The sequence below is a fragment of the Acinonyx jubatus genome, chromosome B3, assembly GCF_027475565.1.
Source record: "Acinonyx jubatus isolate Ajub_Pintada_27869175 chromosome B3, VMU_Ajub_asm_v1.0, whole genome shotgun sequence".
Taxonomy (NCBI): Eukaryota; Metazoa; Chordata; class Mammalia; order Carnivora; family Felidae; genus Acinonyx; species Acinonyx jubatus.
In genome coordinates this window covers 48,936,290-48,948,639 of record NC_069386.1, presented here as the reverse complement: position 1 = coordinate 48,948,639, position 12,350 = coordinate 48,936,290, and the positions used below count along the sequence as shown (strand labels likewise).

The window sequence follows — 12,350 nt, the reverse complement described above, 5'->3', positions numbered from 1 at the left end:
TACTTTCTGCATGGGAAAGTATTTTAACATTTTTAAAAGTTTTTTTTTTATTTTTATTTTTGAAAGAGCACAGCAGGGGAGGGGCAGAGAGATGGGGGGACAGAGGATCTAAAGCAGGCTATGCACTGACAGCAGCCAGCCTGATGTGGGGTTTGAACTCACAAACCATGAGATCATGACCAAAGTTGGATGCTCAACCAACTGACCACCCAGATGCCCCATTTTAACATTTTTATAGGAAGATTAGGGTTAGGATGATTTTAAGTATTGTATCTCATCATCTCTTAAATGGAAAAGGCTTTTGTCACTTTTCTGTACCTCCTTTACATGAACATAGGTGGCTTTTGGCACAGCTTGGGTTTTTACAACACACCCAGCTAGAATCAGTAAATGCAGTTTTAAGTGGCTATAAATTTTTCTCCCTGGGGAGGGACAGTATCTGCAGTGGAAGCAATCTTTCTTTAAATTCTACTCCCATTGCCTACTTTCTCTGGCTTATGCCCTAAATCTTCTCTTCATCACACTCTTTGAAAGTGCACTCAGCTGCCTACAAATGCCCAGAATACTTTTCTCCATCCCTCTCAAATAAGGGAGAAAACTAAGATAATTATGATTTTTCATTTAATTGAATTGTTTTACCTCAGAAATGTGTGAGTATTGGGATAAAGAGATGATACAGGGGCGCCTGGGTGGCGCAGTCAGTTAAGCGTCCGGCTTCAGCCAGGTCACGATCTCACGGTCCGTGAGTTCAAGCCCCGTGTCAGGCTCTGGGCTGATGGCTCAGAGCCTGGAGCCTGTTTCCGATTCTGTGTCTCCCTCTCTCTCTGCCCCTCCCCCGTTCATGCTCTGTCTCTCTCTGTCCCAAAAATAAATAAACGTTGAAAAAAAATTTTTTTTTAAATAAAAAAATTAAAAAAAAAAGATGATACATACCCATTTAGGAGAGAGTATCAGAATCATTTGTTGATCTTTCTCAAAATATGTCATTCTGTGAGAATCATAGATCAAAGCAAGTCAGGTTGCAGTGAGTGTATAGTTTAGTACAGTCCGCACAGGGAGAGAGAAATATTTATGTAACCTTAACAGTTCACTGTAAATATGTTATCATCTATAAATGGGTAGGAAAAAATATCCTTAGTTCTATCACGTATTTGTATATATTCTGCCTTCCAAAGTGATTTCTGCACATAATATTTGCAGTATGAAAAATGCTAACATCCCTCAATGACTATATTTATTCTTCAAGAGCATATATCTCTTCTATTATCTTAGCTATAGATTCGTAGTGGTTTGAGTTTATTGGATGTTATATTACATTTATCAAACACAAGGTTCAGGGGACCTTGAAGACCACTCTGCATCCTCAGGTCAAACTGTATTTGCACTATTGTGTGTTTAGAGCAAAGGAAGATAGAGCAGTGGACACCTGGTCTAGAATCACAAACTAGTATCTGGAAAATATGTGACCAGGTACTACCCTCTTTGTGAAATTTTGACAACCTCGGATATTTTTTTATGTCCTGGAAACCAACTAATAACCAAGTTGACAACTGTCATCTCAGCCTGTCATTCTATAAGCCTTCTGATCAGTGTATCTTCATTATCCCATATGCTTACCTCAAGTTTTGAATGAGAGGAAAAATCTTAAGCTTCAAGGATCTGGGGTCTGCGATATAAAGCAACTGTTCAGAGATATTGAGGGAATCTGAATTACAGGGTTAATCCTTAGCAATGGGAAAGTGGTAGGACTATCCCTTTGTTGATATTTTACATTGATCATACAGTATTATTCCATTTGAGCATCACTATTACAGCCAAAAAAAAATCCTTCCATGAATACTTTTTTCTAAATCCTTCTGCTTATGTTATATATATTTTTTTCTTTTTAGCAATACTTTCATGCAGGAGGAAATGGCCTGAAAAAGAATTTCTTGGAGAAAAGCCCAGATCTTCAGTCTCTGAGATATGCTCTCAGTCTTTATACCCAGACAACTGATGCCTTGATAAAGAAATTCATAGACACTCAGACCTCACAGAGTAAGTAACAAATTGGATGTGAGAATAAAGTAGGCTGAACACAACTAAAATTCAACATAAAAATTATTATAAATTATTATAAATAGTATTAATAGTTTTTACTACTATAAATTAAACCAGCAATAAGAATTGAGGATTATGTTTAATAGAAAATTATCAACATGTTTTGGCCTTCATGATTCATAATTTTATATTTCATAATACTAGGATGTGCTTAATACTAAAACTGTATGGAGTGGTTGACTGTGATTCTGACATCATACAATTTAGTAAAACTTAGTTTTGAATACCCATGGCTGTGATAGTCTTTTCAATTCAGTAGATAGATGTAGTGTTTGCTGCTCTCGGTAACTTCCAAATTATGATGATAACTCCCCAAATCTTGACTTTAAATGTAAAATCTCGTGTTCTGGGGTTTCAGGAAGGAAAATCTCATTTTACTCTAACTTTATCTGAGAGAAATTTTAACTTTTACTTTAAAATGGACCAAGAGGTAAGAATTTTACTGGAAACTTAGGTCTGTTTCATGTGGCCAACTTCTACCTCCTAAGCTTTTAGGATATTACTAGTAAGCAGCCTTTCTTTCAAGTTGCTTTGTGATTTATTGTATTTTAGTAATTATATGCGTTTAAGATCAGGCATTTCTGAGAGATTATTGAAAATGTCAGTATGAGTCACAAAAAGCCAAATGCGGGCTCAAACTCTAGAACATAACAAATTGTACCACAGAAATAATAAAAATGAATATGAGGACACTGTCTTCATTCATGAGGGACCCTAAGAAAGTGTACGCTTTTTTTTTTTTTGTTCCTGTGATGAAAATGCTCCAGATTTCTATGTGTTTCTTAATGGGTATTTGAACTTTTTGAACTACATCAAAGGTGGGTGCTTTGCCTGTAGTACCAAGGTAGGTGTTAGGTAGGTCCTTCGCTTGTCTTTAACACTGTGGTTTCTGATAGTGTTCAATTAAATGCTACAAATACTCCCTTTAATGTACTATGCTAACCCAGGTTATATCTTGGGATAATTCGAGAAAGGAAAAAAGAGTTGAGCCCATGAGGGATTGTCAAGAGATAAAGAAATATTCAAAACATTATTCCCTTGAATCCATCATTCCTCAAGATTTTCTGAACCTTATAAATATGAATGTAATTTTAATGCATCATATAGTGTTGCAGTTTTGTTCCCAGAAAATTTGAGTGTATGAAACCTTTGCTTTTGTAGGCACATAGCCCATCTTCCAGCATAGATGTCACAGCACACAAAGTTACCCATGTATATCAATTTGGTGTGACTATAAACTGGAAAAGAGTTTGGTATTTTTTAAATTTTTTTAATGTTTATTTATTTTTGAGAGAGACAGACAGAGACAGAGTGTGAGTGGGAGAGTGGCAGAAGGACACAGAGGGAGACACAGAATCTGAAACAGGCTCCAGGCTCTGAGCTGTCAGCACAGAGCCCGACGCGGGGCTCGAACTCACGGACCGCGAGATCATGACCTGAGCCAAAGTTGGATGCTTAGTCGACTGAGCCACCTAGGTGCCCCAGGAGTTTGGTATTATTTACTAAGGTTGAAGATTTGCCTTCCCTATGACATAGCAATTCAACTCCTAGGCACAAATCTGAAAGATATATGTATGCATGTGCACCAAAAGAGACACATATAAGAATATTCACACGAAAAAAAAAACAAAAAACAAAAAACCTGTCCATTAACAGTTGAACAGTAAAATAAATTATGGCATATTCATACAGTGAAAACCTATACAGCCCTAACACACAACATGGATGAATAAGGAGAAACAAAATGTTCAATAAGCAACCAGATAACTAAGGAATATATATTGCATGATTAAATTTATAAAAATTCCAAAAACTTTAGTGTTCAGGAATACACAGTATAATGACAACACATAGCAAGGAAAGGACTTATGTGAAGTCAAGAGAGCAGCTCTCTCTGGGGAGTAGGGACTAAGGACTTCTGAGGGGCTGGCAGTTTGTTCTTCCTTGACCTGGTTGTGGTTAGCCAGCTTTTCTCTCTGATACCTGACCGACAGCATACTTTGTTTTGCCTGTGCTTCAAAATTACTTATAGAAATAGGAAAGTCAAAAATGTCAAAATTGTTTCTTTTCTTTTCTTTTTCTTATTTATTTTGAAAGAGAGAGAAAATGAGCATGAGCAGGGGCAGAGAGAGAGAGAGAGAGAGAGAGAGAGAATCCCAAGTAGTCTCTGCCCTGTCAGCACAGAGCTAGATGTGGAGTTCAAACTCACAAACCATGAGATCACGACCCGAGCGAAAATCCAGAACTGGACGTTTAACCTAATGAGCAACCCAAGCACCCCTAAAATTATTTATTTGAATTCAGTTTTTTCATAAATAGATTATAAGTGTAGAAAAACATACTGTATCTTTCTTGCTCATGTATTTCTTTTCCTTCTTTTTTTTTTTTTCTTTGCTCCTTTCTCTCCCATTTTCACCTTGATTTCTTTGTTTTGGAATAAATTTAGATATCCTCTTTCTCTAGCAGTAAAAAAGAGAAAAAAATAAAAACCTGCTAGGGATTGAGTCCCATTAGGAATTTGGGAACCAAAGAGTTCAAGTGAGAACAATCTATTTGGAAAAATCTTATTTTTTCTTTCTGTTCCAAATATTGGAAATAAACCAGTCCAAGACAGATATAGAAGTATTAAGTCCTCAAGTAAAACTGATAGTTCCTTTTATAACATATTTATTATTCTAGCTATGAACTGCAGTAATAAAACACCATCTTATTCTGCATTCACTTTATAAATATTTACTGAATATCACCTCTGAATGAAGTTTCCTACATTGAGGCATATATTCAAAACTGAACATGATGTTACATACACCGTTGCTTTAATAAGGCAGTTCCTCAGCAGGAAATAAGGTAACAAATAAGGTAATTTTGTTCCCCTAAGGGCATATGGCAATATCCTGAGAGTTTTGATTGCGCATCTGGGAGTGGTGGTCATGTTACTGGTATCTAGTGAGTGGAGACATGGAAAGTTGTTAAATACCTTATGGTACACATATTTCTCTGTCTCCAAATCGCAGTAATGCCGAGATTGGGACACCCTGCTCTTATTAGACTGAAAACTGGTAAGTGTTGTAACACAGTTCATGTCAGAAGAAGGAAAAGTTTTTTTTAAGTTTGTTTGTTTTGAGAGAGAAAGAGTAAAAGCAGGGAGGGGGCAGATAGAGAATCCCAAGTAGCCTCCATGCTGTCAGCGCAGAATCTGATATAGGGCACGATCCCACAAGCCTGTGAGATCATGATTTGAGCTGAAATCAAGATTCGAATGCTTCACTGACTGAGCCACCCTGGCACCCCAGAGGAAGGAATGTTTAGACTTGAGAAGACAGGAAAAGTAGAAAGTCCAGTGGGTAAACTGAGTCATGAGGTGGTACTAAGAGGAGGGTATTCTGGATATACAAACTGTCCAGGAAAGTATATATGTGTGCTCTTAAAAAACCCACTGTGTCAAGAACATCCAGAGTTTATTTTTATTAGGAAAAAAATGTTTATTTTGCTTTTACAACAAAATTCACATCACCACCTATTTGGGATCAATAATTCTAGTTGAAGGCATCTTAGATTTCTCTACACCATTAAAATATACAGAAATAGTGTAGGTTTTGTGTAATAATATTAAAAATTATTTTAACATTTCTAATAATTATCATCTATTCTTCCTTACAGCTAATCCAATAGTTTAGATTGGGTAGTTAGCTTTAAAAATTATACTTTTGTTGTTGTTTTTCAGGGATGTATTATATTTTTAGAAGCTGGTACAAAATTTTCTTCATCTTGATTATAATATTCATTAAAAAAACTTTTCTAACTGCTATTTCATTATATCAAGGGCTTTTTGAATATTTCATGGAGTAGCAGACAGTGGAAAATGTATACAAGTTTAACATAGTAAGTAGAATTTTTTTCAGTGGATAACAATTTGGAATGAGGTACAGAATGATTAATTGCTGAGCTGCTCTGTGTCATTGTTTCCTTATCTGAGCTTTTGTAATAGCTTGAGTAATCTGAATCTCAAAAGCTTTACAGACAAAGGGATATTTATGTCTAAGTTACAACTGACTCATAAAGAAATATATATGTAATTAAATATATGTATATATTTAATGAGTATGTGAATTAAAATTATGAGATAAAATGTTTTATTCTGTGATCTGTCCTCTTACTATTCATGAGCAATATCTTTGAGTCCTTGCTTATTTAAAAAAATCAGATACTTTTGGTCATTTTAATGACCTGTTTCCTACTAAAGGAGAGAATAACGTATTTTAATTTGAAATGGAAATCAGATCACCACTGATTCACATTTGGAATCTGTGAATATACTTTACTATACACATTATGTATAAAGTAATAATTATCTCCAATTAGGTTCTAAAACTATAGAAGTTATGTCCATAAGTAGAAAAAAAACCCTTCTGATATTGCTCACTGTAGAAAAGATCTCTTCTTAAATTTTTTTTAGTGCTTATTTAGTTTTGAGAGAGAGAAAGAGACAGGTGCAAGCAGGAGAGGGGCAGAGAGAGGGGGAGACAGAATCCGAAGCAGGCTCCAGGGTCTGAGCTGTCAGCACAGACCCGATGCGGGGCTCAAACTCACAAACCGTGGGATCATGACCTGAGCCGCAGTCGGACATTCAACTGAGGGAGCCACCCAAGCACCCCAAGGATCTCTTCTTTTCAGAAATGTAGGAGAACTTACATTAATAATATTTACATGACAAAAGAACTGACATCAAAATAAAGAAATGACTTACTGCATGTCACTAATGGGTGAAAACACCAAGGAATATTCTCAGCTTACATGGGGAAGTAATATTAAAATCCAGTTGGTTATCTTCAGTTTAATACTGATTGGAAAGCACAGTCAGAAGTGGTTTCTCATTTTAGCTGATAAGCCTTTCAGAAGTAACCAGAGATCCAGAATCCCATCCAAAAGATTTATGTCACTGTTTTATCACTGGAACAGTGAAATTTAACTAGCTAGCACTGCCTTCCAAGACATTAGAATGTTTTAGCAGTGCAGGGGAAAATGGAGAATTTATGATATTTGGCTCTTCAAATGTTGCAGTTGGTCTGATAACATTTAAAGCTGGATGAGGCTCTTCAGTCCAGTCAAAAAGTTGTACACAAATAACTGTAATAGGAGTGGTGATGTGATACGGTTCTGAGTTTGTTGAATCCTTTCCCAAAGTAGAAATGGCAGGTGTCAGACAAGGTTACTGTAATGCTGAGCAATACTTTGTAGCAAGTAAGTTGTCTACAACTATGCAGTTCCTCCCAATAATCCTCTGAGGCCAGTAACAGAATCCATACCTCTCATATTAAGAAATGGAGTCACAAGGGGCACCTGGGTGGCTCAGGTGGTTAAGAATCTGACTCTTGGTTTTGGCTCTGGACATGATCTCAACTCAAGCCCTGAGTTGAGCCCCTCCCCCCACCCCATCTCCTCCACCCTGTTGGCAGAGCTGGGCTCTGGCAGTGCAGAGCCTGCTTGGAATTCTCTCTTTCTCTCTCTGTCCCACCCCCACTCATGCTCACTCGCTCGGTCTCTCCCTCTCTCTCTCTCCCTCCCTCCCTCTCAACTAAATAATAAAATGTAGTCACAAATAAATTAAGAAATTTGCAAAAGTCATGTAGATAAGTGGTAGACACAATGCCCTTGCTACTATCTCATACTTATTTTTTAAAGTTTATTTTTGAGAGAGAGGCAGAGTACAAGTGGGAGGTAGGCAGCAGAGAGACAAGGGGACAGAGGATCTGAAGTGGGCTCTGTGCTGACAGCAGTGAACCTGATATGAGGCTCGAACTCAGGAATCATGAGATAAAAGTTGGACCTGAGCCAAAGTTAGATGCTCAACCAACTAAGCCACCCCAGGTGCCCCTATCTCATACTTATATTAATCAGAAAATAAATCAGAATGTATTCTTATTTCCTACAGCCTATGCTTTCTTCTCTTGAGTTTGAATAACTGAGTTTACTTCAGGTTCCTTACTTTTCATTTTAGTATGACTAAATCTTTCATGTCAGCAACAAACTATATCCCCAAACTTCTAACTTCTTCCTCCACTTTTCAGTTTCCCCTCATTCTGGTTGCAGTTACTGGGCATGCTCAGTATCCAGGATCCTTTTAAATATTAATTGGGAATGGGGCGACTGGGTAGCTCAGGCAGTTAAGCGTCTGACTTTGTCTCAGGTCATGATCTCACTGTTCAGAGTTTGAGCCCCACCCCAGGCTCTGTGCTGACAGCTTAGAGCCTGGAGCCTGTTTCAGATTCTGTCTCTCTCTCCACCCACCCCCCCCCCCCACGCCACTTGGACACATGCTGGCTCTCTCTCTCTCAAAAATAAACATTTTAAAAAATTAAATATTAATGGAGAATAATTACATTATAGAAAGTCAAGCTGAATGTAAGGAAATGCATACTGCTTTCAGAAAACCTTTTCTAATATAGCCTGATTTCATTCCTCTGCAATCTGTTGTGTCTGTATGTAGGATATTGCTGCTTTGGACTACCCTCCCTCTTCTACTGTTCACCACCCTTGTTCTTCACCAGCATAAGTACCATTTTGTAACTCTCCTTAGCACACTGAATCATAGAATGATTGCTGGTTTATATTTCTCCTACCCCAATGTAAGCCGTAGGAGGACAAAGACCTTGCTTACTCATCGTTGAAATCTATGTGCTAGATGCAAAGTAGATGATCAGTGAATTTTAGAACAAATGAATGGTAGAAAATTAAATGCAGGAAATTAAAAATTATACAGTATGACCATAGTCCTTATATTTGAATTTATACAATTACAAATCCTTCGACAAACCTTTATTCAAAGTAAATACGTTCACAGCCCTGGGCTAGACACTGCAGAGCACCCAAAGTGTGTGTGTGTGTGTCTGTGTGTGTGTTCCCTTAGGAAGAAAGCTTACAATTTGATGGCTGATGCTATTCAGTTTTCGTACAAGGTAAAATATACTGAATGCCAATGGAGAAATACAAACAGATGTATAAAGGTAGGTTAAAAGAATAGGATTAGAGATTTTTATCAAACTCTTAAAATCATGTTTTATTTAATCTATTAACATAAAACTCAAAAGCAATGAGGAAAAAAATGAAATACATGACTGTTTTCAGTTTAGGCCCCTGGGTGATTCATCTATGCTTTCATTTGACACATTTTTAGGAGGATTTACCATGTGTCAGCCTCTGTGCTAGATGCTAGATAAACTACAGTGCAAGGCTGGGCTAAATGTCTTCCATTTGCCGCTCCTAATGGACCCTTTTCTTCCCAGGAGGCTGGGCTGTATGGGTTACAGCTATGGACTCTCTTACTCCTTATTTCCTTATTGGGTCAGCCAGTAGAGGGCTCCTGTGAAGCTCCATGCGAGGAGAGACTAGGTCAGTTATTCCTACCCCAAGCTCCCTCTGGGCTTGGTCCATTCAGTTTACTGTCCTTTCAAAGTACCTTTCTTCCCTAGAAAACTCTCTCCTTCTGGATCCCAGTAGCTACTTCTGCCCCTCATATTTTACGACTGTGGGTGTTAACAGATCCACTACCCCTTCTGTTTTTTCCTAAATCCCCATCTAAACCTTCACAGGCAGTCACTTTATTAAACCATCCAAAATTACTGCAATTTGAGTTTCTGTTTGCTATTGATACCCTGGCTGATACAAAGGCAAATCTTCATGACTTTGCTAGGTTTTTCTTTCATACTGACTCTCATTTGGGTTGTCAAAAATTAATACATTAAAATAAGCAAGTCAAGCATCAGAATAATTCTCTCTGGAGTGAAGTAAAACATCACATTTTGATGACTGAGCTGTCCAGAATGAAAAAAAAAATGTTTTAGCTTTTCATTCACAGGAATATTTCCATTACATTCTGGCCAGAGCATCAAAATCCCAGATCTCCATTTCTCATAATGCAATTTATCTTGCTCAGCATCTCAACTTCTCTGGAAACCTGAAGCCAAACTGAGACAACTGGGAATCATTGATAAAATCATTTGCAAGATTAGTCCTCACAGCACAGATGAAGCAGATATTTGTTGTATGTCACACAAGGGGGAAGTTATTATTCTTCGTGCAGTATTCTAAGTATACGTATTTATAGGTCAGAATAGATATACTTTTATTATTTTTTCATTTTTTTAACATAAATATTTGAAAGATTCTTTCCTAACACTACTCATGTAAAATCAACAACTGTGTTCCTCTGTGTAAGAGGTCCATCTTTTGATTTCTTAGTTGGGTGAGAACCAGATCTCATTGCAAGGCCATGAAGAATATCAGTGGTATTAGAACCTTGTTTTCTAATATTAAGTGTTCTCTATTACTTGCCTCTCACTGGCTGATATTATTTAAAATAAATCTGGAAGTAATGTATATTTTTCTAAAATTAATTACTTTTTTTTGCTATTGGAAACTAAACACTTGGCATTTGGCATTGCATTCAAAGATCTAAGTAAAAGCACTCACACCTGGCATTTACTGCAGATTACAGGCATCTTCAAATACCTTTTTCTCACTTGAGTCTCAGAACATTGAGAAGTCAAAGATCTTCAAATTATTGTTCTGATATTCCATACTGCCTCTGGGTGTTCTTTTGAGACAGTCATTTCACCCAAGAGCAGTAGACGCCATGGAAGTAATTTGAGCAAGGGTGCAGTGTGAAAAAGTAGAATGTTTTTCTGACATCTCAGAAAAAAGATTGAAGGGAGATAAGAAGGGCTCAGGCTGATACTTTGGCAGCTGGGCTGGCAACAGTGATGGAGAGATGTGGGGAGACTGACGCTGCAGTTTAGCAGTACAAAAGGCATGGGCTAGTGAAATAACTCTTGTTAAAGGAATAAGATTTAGGATAATAAATTTCTTTTAGAAGATTTCAAAATAAAGCCGCGTTGACTTCTGTGTGGCGAAATTACGGTAGATTTTTTCTACCTACTTACAATGTTTTGCCCTTTGAAATTATCCCAAAACGTCCCAGTATTTCTTTTTGAATCATATAAAGAACATGTAACACTCACCACTCAAATAATCCAATTAAAAAATGGGCAGAAGACATGAAGGGACATTTCTCCAAAGGAGACTTACAGATGGCTAACAGACACATGAAAAGATGCTCAACATCATTCATCATCAGGGAAATGCAAATCAAAACTACAATGAGACACCACCTCACACCTGTCAGAATGGCTAAAATCAACAAAACAAGAAACAACAGGTGTTGGCGAGGATACCGAGAAAGGGGAACCCCCTTGCACTGTTGGTGAGAATGCTATCTGGTGCAGCTACTCTGGAAAACAGCATGGTTCCTCAAAAGTTGAAAAGAGAACTACCCTACTATCCAGCAATTGCAGTACTAGGTATTTACCCAAATAATATAAAAATATTAATTTGAAAGGATATATGCAACCCAAAATTTATAGCAGCATTATCTATGATAGCCAAATTATGGAAAAAGCCCAAGTGTCCATTGCCATAAAAAAGAATTAAATCTTTCCATTTGCAACAACATGGATAGAGCTAGAGAGTATTAAGCTAAGGGAAATAAGTCAGTCAGAGTAAGACAAATGTCATATGATATCACTTATAAATGAAATTTAAGGAACAAAACAAGCAAAGGTAAAAACCAGGGAGGCAAACCAAGAAAGAGACTCTTAACCTTAGAGAACAAACTTACAGTTAGTTACCAGAGGGGAGGTGAATGGGGGGATGGGTAAAATAGGTGATGGGGATTAAGGAGCACACTTGTTGTGATGAGCACTGGGTGTTGTATGAAGTGCTGAATCACTATATTGTACACCTGAAATTAATATTAGATTGTATGTTAACTAACTAGAATTGAAATAAAAACTTTCAAAAAAAGAAATATGAAGAGCATACTTTGTTATGCAAAGTAAATTAGTTTAATTGAATTCCAAAGTATAATTAACCCAAAGCAGTTCATTTTGAAGTCCTTCAGGGCTTTAGATTTAAATCTGTGGGCTAGAATAAACAGCTCAATTAAAGTTCCTCTGAAGGATTCAAAAGATCTCAAAATTGCTCTGGAGGTAGGAGAATTGTCTGGAATGGGAACTATACACACACACACACACACACACACACACAAACACACACGCACTTTAGATTTGTACATAGATATGATATATATAATAGATATAATAGATATAATATGTGTATCTGTAATTGAATAATTTTAAATCTTATTTAATGAAAAATATCAGAGTAATTATGTAAAGCATTAAAATTAAGCAAAT

The 12,350-nt window shown here is 36.9% G+C and overlaps 1 protein-coding gene across 5 annotated transcripts in view; it reads left to right on the top strand.

Annotated features, from left to right (window-relative positions):
• The window catches only part of UNC13C (unc-13 homolog C), a 599,100-nt gene that overhangs the window by 538,718 nt on the left and 48,032 nt on the right, over positions 1 to 12,350 (top strand). For 4 of the 5 annotated variants that reach the window (XM_027067285.2, XM_053223997.1, XM_053223996.1 and 1 more), the window contains one exon: positions 1,890 to 2,037. In XM_027067285.2, the coding sequence (XP_026923086.1) occupies positions 1,890 to 2,037 (148 nt within the window). Of the gene's footprint in view, positions 1 to 1,889; positions 2,056 to 12,350 lie in introns of all 5 variants that reach the window. The other variant, XR_008299165.1, reaches the window with a different exon arrangement.